The 17,880-nt window shown below is 34.2% G+C and overlaps 2 protein-coding genes across 3 annotated transcripts in view; both read left to right on the forward strand.

The window, feature by feature from the left end:
* Positions 1-17,880, forward strand: part of LOC142340744 (small COPII coat GTPase SAR1-like) — a 356,486-nt gene that overhangs the window by 247,482 nt on the left and 91,124 nt on the right. The window lies entirely within an intron of this gene.
* The window catches only part of LOC142349960 (uncharacterized), a 99,796-nt gene that overhangs the window by 45,713 nt on the left and 36,203 nt on the right, over positions 1-17,880 (forward strand). For both annotated transcript variants that reach the window (XM_075401833.1, XM_075401841.1), the window contains one exon: positions 13,260-13,449. In XM_075401833.1, coding sequence (XP_075257948.1) covers positions 13,260-13,449 — 190 coding nt within the window. The remainder of the gene's footprint in view (positions 1-13,259; positions 13,450-17,880) is intronic.

Here is a 17,880-nt window from a genome sequence, read left to right on the forward strand (position 1 = left end):
CCAAAACCTGAGTCTTACAGAAAGTTAAAGTTTTTTTCATTGTTCCTCTAAATTATCTAAGAACACATTTGGACGCCTTCCAATGAAATTCTCCGGGATTTTCAAAGAACGAACTTAGAGCATTAACAGCAAAACAAACATCGAATGTACTTGACAAAGCTGAACAGTTTATTGTTCAATTTCAAAGTTGCCCCTAACTCCCCTCCAGAGGCCAGTCGTTTTTTTAAAATTTCGCAAAATTACTCTAATTATGCACCAATTGGCTTACAGTCGTTGATTTTGAAAGTTTTTAAAACATTTTTATCGTCTTTCTCTTGGCCTATTTTTAATTCTGAGGACTTCTTATCCATTTTCCAATTTTCATTCCTAAGAACCATTCAAAATACTAATCACTAATTTGAATTTTTTTGAAAACTTCAGTATGCAACCAGCCACAAAAGTTTTCAGAGAAGCCGCAAGCAAAAAAAACTAGATATTTTTGCCTTGCTTTTCTATATACCAACATTTGTCACAAAGTGGGTTAAAAAGAATTAGTGTTATCAAGAAAGGCTTCAAAATCAAAAACGCAAGTTTCTTCCGGATTTCTTCAAACCATGCAAACTCTTTCCTAATTTAGAAACAAATGGTTTTTCAATTTCATCCAAACATACAATTTCTTCAGGTTGCTTATGACTACATCTTGTTCAACTGGAGCAATTTCTATTTCTATCTATTTCAATTGATAACCGTTAACAATAGCCAGATATCAAAATTCCAATGGTTACAAGTCTAATAGTATGTGAAAAATTTTCATTAAAAAATTTCTCGAAAACCTTTGCAAAACGTTTTGGATCGAAACAAGCTTATCACTTGTCACTATGAAACAAACCCTGGTTTCAACCAAAGACTCGTACTCATTCTCCATTGCTTCCAATCAATTTAGATTTTGCAAAACCTCATCAAAATTTTTTGGAAGCAAAAGATGGATAGCGAGTCAACTTCATATTCTGATTTCACTTTTTTCGTTTTCAAATTTAATTAAATAGCATTACTATTCACAGAATTTCCATGAGAAAAACCTTTTTAGAGGTTTGATCTAATTGTTTGAGAATATGTTTTTCAATATGCGTAGATGAAACACAAACTAAGTTCTGAAAAAAACATAAATGAGGTTTCTTATATCAATGCTAAAGGTGTTTTCTCAAGACTTGAAAGAAAAAGCATGTTTTTGACGTAAAAGGTTTGCTCAAAACATATGTCCGATATTTTGTTTCATGCAAGAGTTATCCCAGAGACAGCAAGCCATGGCAACAAAAGTTCCCCAAACTTTCATTTTTCTCATTTTCTTGTGAAGTGTATGAAGCATATTTTTCAAAACAAAATTTTTGGTTCCTACAAAAGCGTTTAAACTTATTTGAAATGTTTTTTCCACCTCCATCAGAAACTAGAGTGCCTGGTTTTCCAACATCAGCACAACACTGTTTAAATTTATCAAATCCAATTTTTGTTTTCATAAAGTAAATTTTTGCGAAATATTGAATTATCTACCAATCCAATGGCTTTTAAATGGCCTTCAACAGCTTCGGTGCAGAATTTTCCTAACACATGTACAATGTGCAAAACTTTTTTTCAATCTGTGCATGCAATTCTTAGCAGGTTGTTTTTTTTTATTTGTTCGACTCTCAAACATCGCAACAATCATTTTTTAATCACTTTTTTCATACCTTCAACCTAAGCTGGTAGGCATATCAACTCAACAAATTTGTTATGCCCTATTTGGCATGTCAATTTTGTAAACTGTCAATACTAAAGCAATTTTCATTGGAATGAAACTTTATTAAAAGCCATTTTGAGGTTTTCACCGGAAAAAAAAATTAAAACACAAGCTTCTCAATGTTTTAAAACAGAAAATATTGGCCGTATTTTGTTCGTCAAAAATATTTTCTCCTTTTCTATTGATTTTATCAACTAGCTCATGTAAGAGTTGTCTCCTTAGCGTAGGTATATTTTTTATATCCTAACATGCAGTCAAGAATTTTATATAACTTAAAAAATACATTCCTGTCTTAAATTGTTCAGAAAAATAGAGAGTCTTCTTCTTTACCGCAGAAGAATTTATCAATCATTTTGCAAATGTTTTCATAATTAAAATTTTGGACTCCTTTATACATTACGAAACGTTTCAAATTAACATTCAGTTCTTCAACAAATATAAAGTAAAACTTAAATATTAACCAAGTATTTTAAAAACTTAAACTTAAATGCAAAAGTTAACTTAGACGTTGAAAAACCACATAATATAAATGGTAAAACTTTTATTTCAAACGCCAAACTGCAGACCACCAGGCAGGTCCTCAAGACTCAGCTTTTGTTAATTAAAACTTTTTTTAAATGAATCAGTGCCTGTAATAATGTTATGTAGTTAAAAAAAACAATTTTTACTAGAAAGCAGTGCTTTTGAAGCAGGAATTAAACGAGAAAAATTGTCTACTTTGCAGAACCAATTTTCTTTGAGAGTGTAGTACCCTGGACAATAGGAAGTGGACATTGACCAATCTGGCTAAAAATTACCCACTGCGACTAAACACGATGAAGACGTTCCAATTTCTCAAACCTAAACTTAGAACTTTCTCTTATCATTGGCCCAGTTTCGCAAAGTTCTGCCAGCCAGCACTCTTTAAATCATTTTTTACAATGATCTTGCTTTGATCAATCGCATTGGACGCTTGCAATAATTTTACGTAATTTAACATGATCTGCAGGGACACTTACAAGTATCGCTTTTACAGTTTGAATCTGTTTTACAGATTGATCTATCTTTTTCAGACTCGAATTCTTCAATCGACTTTTTGATTTTTAATTTCAACGCACTGATTTTGTTTTAAGTACCAGTGATTGTCAGATACCCGTACTTAAGCTTTGACACGCGCTCGAATCCTTAACTGTATAAATATCAAGCATTAAAGTAAATTAACAAATCAGCAGCTTCAGTTTTCATATTTTTTAATCCTATCTCTCTCTATCTTTTTTATCTCTCTATCTATCTCCGAAGGGAGCATATTCTTTCAGCAGGTGCACTCTCTGCGCCTCTCTCCCTCTTTGTCACTTCATTTTCCCCTTTGGCACTTTGTCACTTTGGCGCTTTTTTTCTCACACCTTCTGTCGCACAGCCCACCGTCTATGATTGACTTGCCATGTGTATCTTGTGTCAGGTTACCGGGCCAAAAACCTATTGAGGCGGTTAGAGTGGCACGAGAAATACGTAGCAGTTTGGTAAAATTTTATTATAGTTGCGAATATATGTAGTAAATCAGCTCATATAAATACTGTAAACTACCCGCCAACGCTTGATCTGTGTGTGTGTGTGTGTGTGTAAAATGAGCTCGAATTTATCGCATGTGCTTTCTCACCTGTAACTTTTGAGGTCATGCTGTAATTAACAAAAACATCGATCACAAGCATATTTATAAAATTTCCCAATAAATGATATTTTTGACACAGGTATCACGATTTGGTATCTCTTGGATCAATGTCTTCTCCGTCACTTCTGTTCACTCGAAATAGTTTTCAAAAGAAGAAAACAAGTTCGAATCAAGTTTTGCTTAGTGACTAGTTTTCTTCCTTTACAATAATTGTGCTACGCAAATACGTATAATGAAATGGTTCTGTCTGAGTTTCTAGTTATATATACATCACACTTGAGTTCTCCAGGTCGAAAACTCCATTGAGTTCCCAATTAAATTCCAATCAGAATGACAATTTCAAATTGTTTTTACAGTGAAAATGAAAATGAAATTTTCAATTTCATTCTGGACAAAAGATTGAATTTCAATCCTTGATTATTCAGAAATAATTCAACTTAGATTGCAAAAAGAATTACAAATTATCCAGATGATCAGATTTTCATCAAAGATTGTTTCTAAATAAGTGAACTGTTTTGTTTTTTGTTGAAATCCTGGATAAAAATATTGGAAATTCAGGTGTTGCCAATTTTCATTTGTTTGAGTTAGAACAATGTATCCAAACAGAGAACTTGATGGCCATTGATAAAAAATAAAAAATGAAAAATAGACGAAAGAAAACCTCGCTACACAAATTTTTAGTATGACTTTATGCATTTTGACTGCAAGCAGCTCTACTAAACTTTATTATATATTTCAATACAACCAAATACAGATCATACGAAACTTTAATTAATCAAACATTTAATTTGAACTTTATAAAACTTCAAGAGATGATCTGTTGTTGGTTGTTTTGAAATATATGAAAACAATGTGTATAGCTGATTTCAAATTAGCAAAGCAAATTTCGCTTTAAAGTGTATGTCACAACAAAAATATTTAAAAATACAAAAATCCCCAAGGCAAAAAATTAGATAATAATTATGATTAAGCATAGTGAGAGTTCGATTACTATTATTGGAATTTGCAAACCTGTTCCATCAATTTGTGATTCATTATTATGAATTTACTGACCAAATTGTGAGCCGGGCAATCAATTCGAAGTAAAAAGCCCTCTACGACCAAAATTTCCTCAAAAAACTGAATGTTCGCAATGTGATAATAATGGTTCCATGTTTTTCTGTTTTGTTTCGCTATTTGAATGAAGACGTTCGAGAATGAGAATAGACTTTAAAACTTTATTTATTAACACTGCTTGTATTGAGTGTATTTGAAAGAAGTGAAATGCGTAAAAACAAAGCCGTTAGGTCATATTGCTTAAAATCGGAGAGAAGAAAGTGTAGTTTTCTGTTCATGTCGCATTTTTAAGAGAGAGCGAGAAGAGTATGTGTGAAAAATTTTCGCCGAGCGAGCGATTTCCTTTATATCGTGCTGTATTTTCGAAATACTTTTTTAGTTTAGACACCAAAACTTTCATATAAAGGTGTTTGTATAGTTTTACCCAAATTAGTGCGTTTGAAAACATTTTTGACAATCTTAAGCAAAAAGCTTCTAGATTCAATTTTGAACTATTTTTACCATTTAGCTCTGTCGGACAATTTTTTTTAGCTGTTTTTGTATTCTTCTGCAGTTTTCGATGCCTTTTTGGAGAGTTTTGTTGTTCAAACCTGCTGTTTCAGTTGTTTTACCTGTCATTAGATAACATTGAGATTTTTATTGAGTTGTTTTTGTTAATAATTATTGAGTATTTTATGCAATTTTTGGCCTGTTTAGTCCGTTCCTAATAACAAGCCAAATCTTTTCATCTCAGTCATCTATTTGAGGGCTCATATTTTTCAAATATTTTACTACGATGAACAAAAAATCGTTTCGTTTTCCCTCATTTTTCCGCCTTCGATATGTTGCATAAAATTTTATTGACTTCTCCTGGCTAGTTGGAAATTTCGGCTGGTTGCATGCTTCTCAAGGTATTTTTAAACAGCACTTCCTAAGCAAAGCAATCTAAAATGAACAGCAGTATATATTTTGATAAACAAAATTAGAAGACAGGATAAATGCCTATATCTCAATTTTAATTGCCAACTACTTGAATTTGGTTTTTATAAGTCTTAATTTTTATAAGTCCTTAATAATTCTTTGCCATTGACACCAGCTCCTGTATCCTCTCATTGTGAAACAGGAGTATGTCTAACTGCAAAGTTCAATCAAAATGTTTGCGCTTCTTATAAAATTTTTGTATTGCAATCATTTTGTTTTCCTTTTTTAACCGTCCATCTCAATTGTTGTTATAGGAATTAATGACGGCTATTAACCGGCAACCTCCTGGCTATGTTTTATTTTTAGTTTGATGCATATTTTCCGGGATTTCACTTTTCTGGCTACAATATACAGAACTCTCTTATAGGTTTTGTTTTTAAGAAGTGCCATTGAAGGCTAGACAGAGTAATTTTCACTCGAATAAATAATAGAATATTGTTATTTTCGGTTTTTTTCGTTGTTTGTTTTTTGTTGTTTAATGCCTTTGTCGGATGTTTGGTGCGTAAATTCCAGAGAAAAACAAGCAAAAAAGACACTTTTTTCAAGAATACAATGTCAAGTTACTTAGGAGCAGCTCTAAGAAGCTGAAATAGGTTGAAATGATTCTCAATCAAAACAAAACATCTGAGCATTCATCGAAAAGAAGTATCTTTTCTGGTCTTTTTCTTATAGTATCCTTCTGAGATTGCAGTTCTATAAAACTTTTGAGGCTATTTTAAGGTAAAAAATAAATGTACAACATTTGTCAATCAAGTTTATTACAATCGAAGTTTCAAGAGTATATGATTTTGTGTTTGAATTTGAAATTGGGTCATTGGTTCAAAATTGTGCGCTCCTAATGGGGTAAGGAGCCATTTTAAACACCGTGGAGTGTTTTTACTGGCTTTTTTAATGCGATTTCATGTCGTTGTGTATCCATGGCTAGCCGTGTTTGCAGTTGTTCGTTGTCATTGTTGGGCAGTAAGGTAAGTAAAACTGTTTTGTCTGGGGGAGAGAAAAAGAATAGGTAAGAGAGAAAAAAAGAAATTGAATTGAGCTAAAACTAGAAGGGTTGAACATCAATCTGCTGTGTCTGTTTTCTCAAGACAAAAGTGGCGCTTGGGGGAATCGAACTCCGCTGTGTTTTTCATTTTGTATACTGATGTGTAGCGCCTATATACACACGTTTTGGTTGGAGAATTGCCTTTACATTAAAATTTGTGTTCATTTGTCGTGGCTAATGTACTTGATTCGAGTTTCGAATTACATCTGTTATACTTAATTGAGAAACTTTAAAATCAGGTGATCACTGATTTTAAATCAGTAAAATTAGATAGAAAGCTTGATTGTCAGGTAGTTTTCCCAATCAGAAAGTCCAGGGTGCTTTCGCAATGGTTCTTTGGACAATGGTACCTTTTCTTTCCTATAAGAAGTTAATTTCATTCAATTTTGTTCTTTTGAACGCGCTTGATGTAGTCTTTCGCCAGTCGTATATGAAGTTCTTTATGCCTGATTAGTTAGATTTTTCGTGCAACTTTTGCACATTATACCATCGAGGTTTCCTTAAACAAATTTTCAGTACTTTTTTTGCGCTTTTACACGTTAGAGATTACCGTTTGCGACTGGTTGAGCAAGCAAATTTTTTGCATATAGAATAAAACCTGGATCCAGGACTTGTACAGCTGAAGTAAACTTTCCTGTTCAACATTGAGGTTGCTTAGACGCCACAGTTTGAAGATTCGCTTGTTTGCTCTGGCTGTTATGTCTTAACATTGTTCATTCCAGTTGAGGTGTGGCTTGATGACTTTCGCTTCTCCAATTTGTTTTCCGTTGATATTTATGCTAAGGCTTGTTTGTCTTTTCGAAGGGTTTCTGAATAGCATGTACTCGGTTTTGGCGGGATTTAATTTGATTTTGAGCCTATCACCCTAATTTATGAGTTTTTTAAATGATGCTTGGAGTTTGTTCTTTATTAATTGACTGGATTTTAACCTGTAAAATAATGCGAAGTCATCTGCGAACTGAGAAATTTTGGCTGGAGTTTTTGGAACGCCTTAGACATAAATTAAGAACAATATAGGCACCACAACGCTACCCTGGGGAAACCAGCTGTTGATGAGAACTTCTCGCTTTTTGTATTCTTGATTTTCACGTTAACGTTTCTTTGTTAGAGGAAAGAATTAACCCATTTGACGATTTCTCTGCATACTAATTTTGATAAGTTTGTCAATCAATACTATTCTGTAGACTGCCACAAAAGCGTTTTCTATATCGACACAAACAAGTCCCACCGTTTCTTTTTTTACCAAGTGCACCATATTTTATGGCAATTTTATGCCAGCTATTTTCGGATTTTCCTCATTTTATATCTGACCAGTGTACGAATGCCTGTAGAAAATATAATGTTTGTAAGAAAACTAATAGAAACACGCACTTCTTCAAAACTGTTATAAGATGAAGAAAAAAAGGTTAGTCAGTTGTTCGTCTTATCAGCACAGTTTAAAGTAATTGTTTTAGAATATTTTAAATGAGAAAAACTTTGATTTCCTACAAGGTTTGTCTATTATAAAAAAACAATTTTAATCAATTTAATCCGTAATTCGATACATTGATCAAAATTTACATGTGGAAGGAAAATGAATTTGAGTAGCAGAATTTAGGAGAGCCAAAAAACTAATAAATTTTTTAAACCTGATTTAAACAGAAGAGTTTTCCATGAGATTTGTACCCATTGTTTTAACCCCAAATCCTTTTTCCCCGAAGTTAAATCAAATTCTAGTCGTTATTTACTATTATCCTGTCAGAAAGCTATTCTCTTTACCTGGAGTTGAAGTGTTAACAGTTAGTATTAACATATGTCTTCAATCCTGTATATGAAAAGAGGACACTCCTTTTAAGGTAAACGTATTCACGATTGATGAAGTGTTCTGTTGCTAGAATTTAATTAAATATTGATATTGATATTTAATTGATATTGATATTGATATTGATATTTAATTAAATTGCCTATTCATAATGGACAGCGGGATGTTAATATTGCTTACAAACAAAAACGCTGCGCAAAATGTTAAACTGCTCCCAAACATAGTTTATAGCAATTATATTAGTCCTCTGGTCTTGTTAAGACCCGAAGAGGAGTTTTTGCGTCCCAGTGTCTACAGGATTTATCAGTGCAATTTGTTCGCGGTATAACTTTCTATCTTTTCGAAACTTAACTTTCAATTTTTGTACAGGACTTTAACAGTAGCTTAGGTGCTACATGTAATAACTTGGAACGGCTGATAAGTGACCACTTAAGTGACACCGCCTAGACCTCCTTTCCTACCTGCTGCCTTCTTATCCATCTACTCTAAAACTAACCTCCCTCACAATACCTATCAAACCCCCCCTGCCCGCGAACCTTACCTCCACCTACCTACCCCCAAACATAACCTCAAACTCCGTACTTCTCAAGCCACTCAAACCTTCCCCCATCGGCACCAAACCCCACTATCACTAACCCAGGAGCCCCACCATCACTAACACAGAATCCACGCAAACTTTTCTGTTTGCTTTGTTTTAATCACTTGCTTGAAAGCTTCGGCTGTTGTCGTAGCATACTTAGATTTGAAAGGCTCAATTCGCAAATAGTGCGACAAGCAGTCAAACGCTTAAGAAAACTAGTTAATAACTTGGTTAAATTTTATAAATAGTCAGCATGAATCAAGAGATCAGATCTTGTTAATATCTCATGCAATTACTTTTGGTTGGGGAAGTTTACACCAACATTTGTGTGTTTTTTGTGCGCGTTCTTAGACTCCAAAAAATTTTTGATATTTGCTCTTCGTTGAAAATTTCAGTGGGAATTTTCAACTATGTCTTCACAGAGAAGATCTCTGCTTTTTGTTGTCAGCACTTTTTTGATATTTTTAGTTGAGTTTTTTTTCTAACGATGTTCCTTTTTCGAGATTTGCTTTTCCCTTTTGGATCCCAGCCGTTGCATTTGTTTAGTCGTTCGGTTTAAAATTCAAGCTCTCAAAAATCTCTAAAAGAAGTCAGTTTTGTGGCAATCGTATGAAAATGAAGATGCAGATAGATTTTTATGATCAGCATCAGCTATTAAATGTTCGTTTTTGTGAAAAAAACGAGTTCTGGATTTTTGAAAAGACAAATTACATTCTATTCCTGTCGTAATTGGAACCTATAAAGCGGCTTCCCTAGTGATGAGTGACTTTAACAGATTCTTGCAATTGCAAGCCGATTCAAAACTTGCAAGATTCTTGCAAGAATCTTGCAAGATATCAATCAAGGCAAAAAAATAAATCAGGGTGAAAATGTTTTATAGAACACCTTTTAAGCAAATTATTGTTTATTGAACAAATTGCAAAGAAGTCAAAAAGGCTCATGCAAAAGCTGAGACAAGTTTACTGTTGCATAAATCTGCACCCTTTCTCCGTTGACCCCCTTTCCCCAGCATTTGAATCGAAAAGCTTGCAAGATTCTTGCAAGCTTTTCGATTCATCTTGCAAGCTTTTCGATTAATCTTGCAAGCAATCTTGCAAGATGAATCGATAAGCTTGCAAGATTCTTGCAAGTGAATCGAAAAACTTGCAAGAATCTTGCAATAATCTTGGTACCGGTATGCATTCACCTCAAGATTGCCTTGCAAGATTCTTGCAAGTTTTTTTATTCATCGACCACTAGGTTATGTTTATTAAAACGCTATCAGCTTTCTTATTTAAACCTCAGTTGTGATTTCCTGGTTAAGATGCTCTCAGTTTTGGGTATGTTGTTCTTGTAATACTTGGACCGTATTTCATGTAGAACTGGCAATTGAGAGCCTTTGTCTTTTTTTTCAGCTTTTCTAGATTCTGTTCCGCTAAATGTTGACCTTTTCTGTAAACATTATTATTTTCTGGACTAGAAAAAAATCCTCTGCTTTGCTATTCTAGAATTTAAAAAGTCTGCAAAATTCAAACGGAGAAAGAAAATCTAGCTACAGAAACTTTTTTCTCGAATATATCTTTTTCATTTTAAATGATTAAGTGAGTTTTTTATTCGAAAGACAGTTTTAAAATGCTCTGTTTTTTCGCAATTTTTTTCAGCCTTTCGTCTTTCACTCTGATTATTGTGGAAACACTAACACGGCACAGAAATCAACTGCTCATCTTTTTAGGCAGCCATCTTTGCAATTCAGTGTCGGACAGTTGAACAATTTGCATGAAAAGACAAAATAGTTGTAAATTGTGCTTTGTCAGATAGATTACAGAATGTTAGATGACCGAGAGTAACTGTGCCTAAATTTCATCTCAAATAGTCTGGCCTTTGGGGATCGAGGTACACAAGTAAACGTCCAAGACTTCCTGTGGTCGTTAGCAGTTTTTTAAAAGTTGCGTCTTATTCAATTGTTTGCCCAAGAGGTCACAACTGTTGAATGGTTCGGTGACTTGAATAATTTGAATTGATCTGTGTGTTGGTTGAATCCATTTTTCTTCACTAACTAGTTTGCTGATAAAAATTTTGTTTGTCAAGATTATTATTTTTTGATGACAACCTGCAGTAGCCATTTTTGCTAATTTTTTGTCATTGAAGGAATAAACACATGATTTATCAAATATAGAAACACAGAGCTCAGTGTATTGCACGAAAATAAAAATGGGATTTTGTAAACATTAGTAATTATGATCAGCTTCGAAATAAATTGGTTGAATTTCACTTTAATGAAAAACTTTTTCTTCAAATCTAAGATAAAACCTGTAAACGAAATCGTTTTCAAATTTTTTCGGTTTTCCATGACGCAGGACGTCCGAAAACTGCCATGAAAACGCAATTAATAGTCTTAATAATAGATTGAGTTTTCTTAATATACAACCAACAACACTTGATCAAGTGGTTATCGAAACGGAAGTTTTTGAATCAAAGCAGAAAAGGTCAATTTTGGAATGGTGAATTTGACTATTCCGAATTTATTTAGCGTGAGTATTGCAAACAATTACGCAAATAATAAAATTAAGACCTATGTAGAATCGTTCAATTGCTAAAATTTTTTCGACAAGTTTTCAGTAATTTTTTTTAAAATTAGGATTCCTCGACTACATTGTCAACTTAATCAACGGTTGTTCTTCCACCTTAAAAAATTGATGTGTTGCGAAAAAAGTTATGTGAAATTTATTTATATAAGTGATACATTTCAAAGCAGTTATATTTGCTTATGAATTCTTACATAAGATTCAGAAACACACTTACTTTTAGTTTCTTTAGAGTAAAATTTTTTATGCGCTATGCCTGCTCTCACTGGCTCTGTTTTCTGAGGCAACGATTGTCATCTTCTGAATTTGTAGAGCTTCTGCGTGTTTGGAAATCGGAGCTAGCTTCGGTGAGGAGATTTTGCGACTAACTTCTATTTTCTGTTTTCTATTCAATGAGGAAAGTGTTCAATATTGTAAATAAGGTTGGTGGAGGTGTGAACTTCTTCTTGGGTACGGAATGGTTTATGGTGATGACAAAATCACTTTTTTCCGCCGAAAATAATTGCCGGTGTATATTGCTTGATCTTCGGAAATATGAAGAATCAGTATTCGTTCGTTTGTTGTCAACGCGCCAGTGATCGAAACCGGAAACAAAGTTGCTTCTTTTTTGTCAACAACTCTCATACTTCTGAGCAATTCGAAGATTAAGCGATATTTTTCTTTCACAGCGCTCATTGATTTTTCCTTGCACAAAGTTGTGTTCATTACATTACACCTCAATACAAAAGTTTTTAGTGGAAACGTTGGCAGTCAAGTGAAATAAAATTGACAACGGGGCTGTCAATCACGCCAGACAAAATTTAAACTTAATCTGATACTTAATCTGAAAAACGGATTTTGCCAAAGGATTTCGCAAACAAATTCTTTGAGTAGTTAAGAATAATATTCTAATTTCCAGGCTGATCAATGTCTTCATTGAAAAAAGGAGTTGTTTGTCGCTGAGGAATTTTGTATTTGAAGTTTGACTGAGCAGATAAGAGAACTAAAAGAACTTAAGTTACATAAACAGTTATCTCAAGAACAGGTGTCGATACCAACTAGCGTTCTATAGGGACGGAAATTTAGTGCAATTTCAAAATCAAAGATTTTGGTCTGACTAAATTATTTACAAACAGCAAGAAAATACTTGAAACGATATGTTTTATTTTGTGAAAAAAATTCAGATAGAGCAATAAAACATTGATGATTTTTCTTCAGATCTTCTCGGTAAATTATAGTTTTTTTTTCTTAATGGAAGCTACCCGGGTTTATGAGACAAAACGTGAAATTCAACTGAGAATTTTGATGTGTAAAGGAGGGAAGGTTTAATGGAGTAAAGAGAGAGAATTAAGTTTCCCTACTTTTGAAAATTTTCCTATTTTTTTTCATAGGTATTGCTTTCTTTTTAAAAAATTTATTTTTCCTTCAGCATGCCGAGGACTATTTAATGAGACGCAATGGTGGTACTTTAAGTCACTGACGCTTTTTCTGTTTTCATTTCTTACATAAAACTTTGTCAGTATTTGTCGCCTTCATTTACAATTGTTTGTCCTCTTCCCTTGCAAGTGGTTGTCCCCCTCTAGAAAGCTTTTATCCATTGCAGAACCCAAAAAAATCCCGACGCAGAAAATTGTACCCGACGGATTGTCACCGGGGGATGCCCCCGCTACAACGCGTGAAATTTGCCTTACTACTAAGTTTTGAGGTTTTACTGAAATTTAGGAGCATAACTGAATGCCATGTATGCATTGTTAGATAAATTTCCCAGTTATCTTATAAAAGGCTATTTATATACTGTGTTTGGAGGAATAGTTATAGTATTTTGTACAATTTTCTTTACAAACAGAGAGAGCGAGGGTGTTTGATTTAAATGAAGATATTGGGACGTATTCTCAACGAACAACGACTGAAGGATAAATCGCTGACGTCAGTTCTGGGAAGTGCTCTGACGATGGGTGTGGATGTACTCTTCAAGTTCACCCTCTCGCCCGATGCAGCAGATAATCCAGACGGAAACCTGGATCGCTTTTTTGGACCTGCTAACTCTATCTTGATTGAGCCCGATGGTTCAAAATTTTTAAATCCGGGCCAGTTAAAAAAGTTCTATTCTTGTGTTAATAAAACTGAACTTAAAGACGCGCATCATTTTTGTGTTCGTTAAAAGTGCAATGCGAGCAAAACAGTACAACCCGGGTCGAGGTCCCAGACGGAAGCAAGCGTTCAGACCGAAGATGAACGCACGATGGGGCGGTCGTGCGTTTAAAATTACATAGTCTGGAAACATCAAAAAACGCACGAAAGTCTGAACATGATCGCACGAAAGTCTGGTGAACGCACGAAAGTCTGGACATGGACACTTTCCGTCTGGGACCGCGTTTTCGTCTGGGACCTCAACCTGGGAATAATTCAAAACTACATCGATTGATGTGCGACTAAAGCCAACTCTGATACCAACTTGAGTCGCGAACAGGGGTAACTTTGGTCTCGATAGAGTCTGATCAGAGCCGTCTAGAGTCTTCACTGTCTGAGCATTGGGTTTCTTGCGCACTGAATAGCCTGATTAGCTTAGTTTAGAGGCTGAACAGCCTGCCTTAGCTCAGAAAGCCGATTGTAAATATGATCTGTATGTTCGGTTCTAGTTACACAAAGACCCTTACGTTTTTTCTTCGGCATCATCTATATCTTCATTTTTTAAAGGTACGAGAATCTTCGGTAGCTTCGGTTTATTACATGATGTATCTTATGATCGTATCAAGACTTCGTGAGTGTGACTTAATGAACTGAATTCCCATCGTTTTTCAACAAAACTGTTAAATTTTCAAATCGAAAAAAAACTAAAAATTGATTTCTGTTCAAGCAGTTATATAAAAGTGCCAAAGAACGAGATCAATCAATTTTCACTTTTTTTGAGAAATTTTCTCCAAGAGGTACGTTTGAAACTCTTGCGATAACAATGCTATCATAACAGTTGACTACATAATAAACGAAAAACTCAAATTTTTAAATGAAAAAATTACGATTCCTTACCTTTAAAAACGATACCATACCGAATCTAAGAAACCGTTCATATCGATTCTAAAAGACCAAGTTGGCTGACGATTTCTCGTGTCTGAAACCGAACAAACCAAAGAAAACAAACATACCGAATAAAGTAAACTCGTTTTTGTGTGGTCTTCTGGAATAGGGTGCTGCACAGTTAAGATGCCAGACCCAAGTCAACTCTGATCAGAGCATTTTGGTAGCACACAGGGGTCATAGGATATGATCAGAGACCAAAGTATGGACATATTCTGGACAATTGTCGCACAAAAATCTGGGCAATAGTCGCACAAAAGTCTGATCAAGGAACAAACTTTGGATATATTCTGGAAGATGTCCGCATGTTGGTCAGAACAATGGAACACAAAAGTCTAATCGGAAATCAAAGTCCGGACAATTTCTTGCCAATAGTCGCACAAAAATCTGATCAGAGACCAAAGTCTGTGTATAGAAGAGACAATGGTCCCACGAATGCTTGGGCTACGCAATAGTCGCACGCCAAACTGATCCGAGACCAAAACCTGTGTATAGTCTGGACAACGGTTGCACGCAAGTCTGAGTTTTACCCAAAAAAAAAAGATTTTAGCTACAACTGTTGGAAAATTCTCAGGAGTTCATATGAACACCAACTACGGCGGAGCTACGAACAGACAACTATAGGAGATTTTGAGCAGAGCACTATAGTCATAAACTAGGTTCAAACTCTATCGCCAAAAAAAAAGAAAACAAAATGAATCACAACACAGCAAAATTATACATAACATTGCAATAACACTGTCGAAAATATTTCAAGTAGTATTATAGTATTAAAAAAAAAACAACTTTTTAAGATCTTCTTTTTATAATTTGGCTGTGTCTCCCTACTCCTTTTCTCAATCGGGCTTGGAACAGTCTACGGTGGATTTACAAAAAAAATGCACTGTATGTAAAAAACCAGACTCAATCTCTTCCTCTGAACAAAAAAAAACAAAATAAATCAAAGCACAGCAAAAAAATATTTAACATGACCGAGTTTTAATTTATTTGAACAACTCCTTGATCTGATCAAAAAAACCACTTTCCATAAAAAGAGAATTGCAATTATTTTGAAAGATGACTTATGAAAAACAAACTTTTCTATTGCGGCAGCTAGTTCAAAATTTTTTGCTTTTTGAGAACCGTCTTTCATAGTGGGACCCAAGTTTCAAAACGAGACGAAAACGAGAAACTTTTAAACTGTTTATCTAATTTTGTGTCGTAAGAGAAAAATGGTCGCACAAAGGTCTGATCAGAGGTCATTTCGGTCTGGCACGACTGACCAAAGTCTGAAATTTGTCTGATCAGCGATGGCTTTGGTCTCAGACCTTAACTTGGGTGGTATGGCTTGGAGACTCTGATTTTTTCAGAACTTGTAGAGACTGATCATAAACCCTCCAATAACTTGTCTAGAGTGATTAGAACCGAGAAGCAATCCGTAGAAAACAGCCAGCCCCATTAAAGTAATATCGAAATGCTGAAGAGACTGCTTCGTGAAAATAAACGCCAACATTAGCTGAAGACCAGCAAAGACCACCACTCCAAGGACTGAGTGTTGTTTTGTTGAGTTGAGTTGAGCATTTTTGATTATTTGAAAAAATTGAGCGATTAAAATCCTACAAACAACATGTTTGAGAAAAGAATATATTATACCAATTGATATACTGCTACTAGATTGTTTAAAGTTTTGGTATGCTTACCTCTAGTGCGTGCTCTGAAATTGTGATCTACCCAGTGGTTAACTGAAGGGGAGATCTGGTAACCTCATGTCGAATTTGTACCTCAAAAAAGATGTAAGATTAGGGGGAATCGGAGCGGCGATTTCCCCTCAAAACTCTTACATCTTTTTGGGGGCAATGGGTGTAATTCGATGTAAGACTAAGGGGTAATGGGGGTGATTGGGAGAGGGAGTGATGCAAGAGCACTGATAATAGGGGTAAGACGATGCAAGAGTAGAGGGTAATGGGGGGTAAAACTAACAATTCCCCCTTACTCCCTATACACCGCATTATCCCCTTATCTTGCATCATTTTACGCCCTTAAAATCCCTTCAATCTATATTATGCAAGGAAACTGCAGTGAATTTGCCAAATTTTCAACGCTTGTTACCTCTTATCTTACATAATTCTGGCCTTTGTATGCGTAATTTTTACACAATTTCGCGTTTCTAAGCGTAGATTTTACAAAATTTTGCGTTTCTAAAGGTATAAAACAATTTTGCGTTTATAATCACAGAGGTTATTATTTAGAGGTTTTTATGTAATGATCTTACATAATTTTGGGGTTCACAGCGTAGAACAACTACAATTTTTGTGTTTCATTGCTTTGTTCTCGCACTGTTTCAACGCTTAGAATGCTCTCTGAGAACTGCTGCATGATTCTCGCTTCTTCTAGCACTGTACCAGGCTATTTTTTTCGTTAGAACTGTTTCCTCAAAAATTCATTTATCTTACGTTGTGACGAATATGTTGAATATTTTGGCGTTTCTAAACGTATATCTTAAAAAATTTGGGCGCTTGTCAGCGTATTAGCAACGATCGTAAAAAAATTTTAATTCCAGATGAAGATCTGTCCAAATTTTGGCGTAAACCTTACATTAGTTTTGTGTTTTTTTTAAATCGTAAGTATTTTCAACGCTTAATATTTAGTGTCGATCTTAAATGAATTAGCGTTTAGTTTACCGTTGATCCTACTTATATTCAACGTTTAAGTTTGAGCGTTAATCTCATATCTTTTAGCGTTTATCTGCAGCCTCAAAAACTAAAGATCAATGCAACATACTCGAGCATGTTAGAAATATTAGTATTGCTAATCTCAAGCCAACAAAAATGTATGTATATATTTATTTATATATATATATATATATATATATATATATATATATATATATATATATATATATATGCATGTATATATATATATATATATATATATATATATATATATATTCATTTTCACGAAGTTCACGAAACTTCTCAAATTCCTAATTTCACTCTTTTTGAAGAGTTTTGACAATTTTCTTGTTGGGAGGATGAGTTGGGAGAACAAACCCTCGTTAAATCTTAATTCACAATCTGCACGAATATTTAACACCTAAAGTATGTAAGGTGAACCTAAATCTTTTTTGAAAAAAAAAAACAGTTGACGATAGGACCCCAAAATAACACGTAACGCTCCTACTAAGCAACCCTTATTTGTAAGATCAACACTGAAACGCAGCTTAAAAATTTCAAGATCAACGCTTTTTTGTATGTAAATATTATATAAGCTATATGCTTAGAAACAGCAAAAATGTAAAATTTACACTTAGAGACGCCAATGTTATGTGAGATGTACGCTGAGAAACGCAAAATTTGATATAGAAAAATCTAGATAATTAGATATACTCTATGAAATTGCCATATTTTTTCAACGCTTTGCATTCTTACATGAATGCAACGCAT

Source organism: Convolutriloba macropyga, chromosome 1, assembly GCF_964194025.1.
Source record: "Convolutriloba macropyga chromosome 1, txConMacr16.3, whole genome shotgun sequence".
In the NCBI taxonomy this organism is placed as follows: domain Eukaryota; kingdom Metazoa; phylum Xenacoelomorpha; order Acoela; family Convolutidae; genus Convolutriloba; species Convolutriloba macropyga.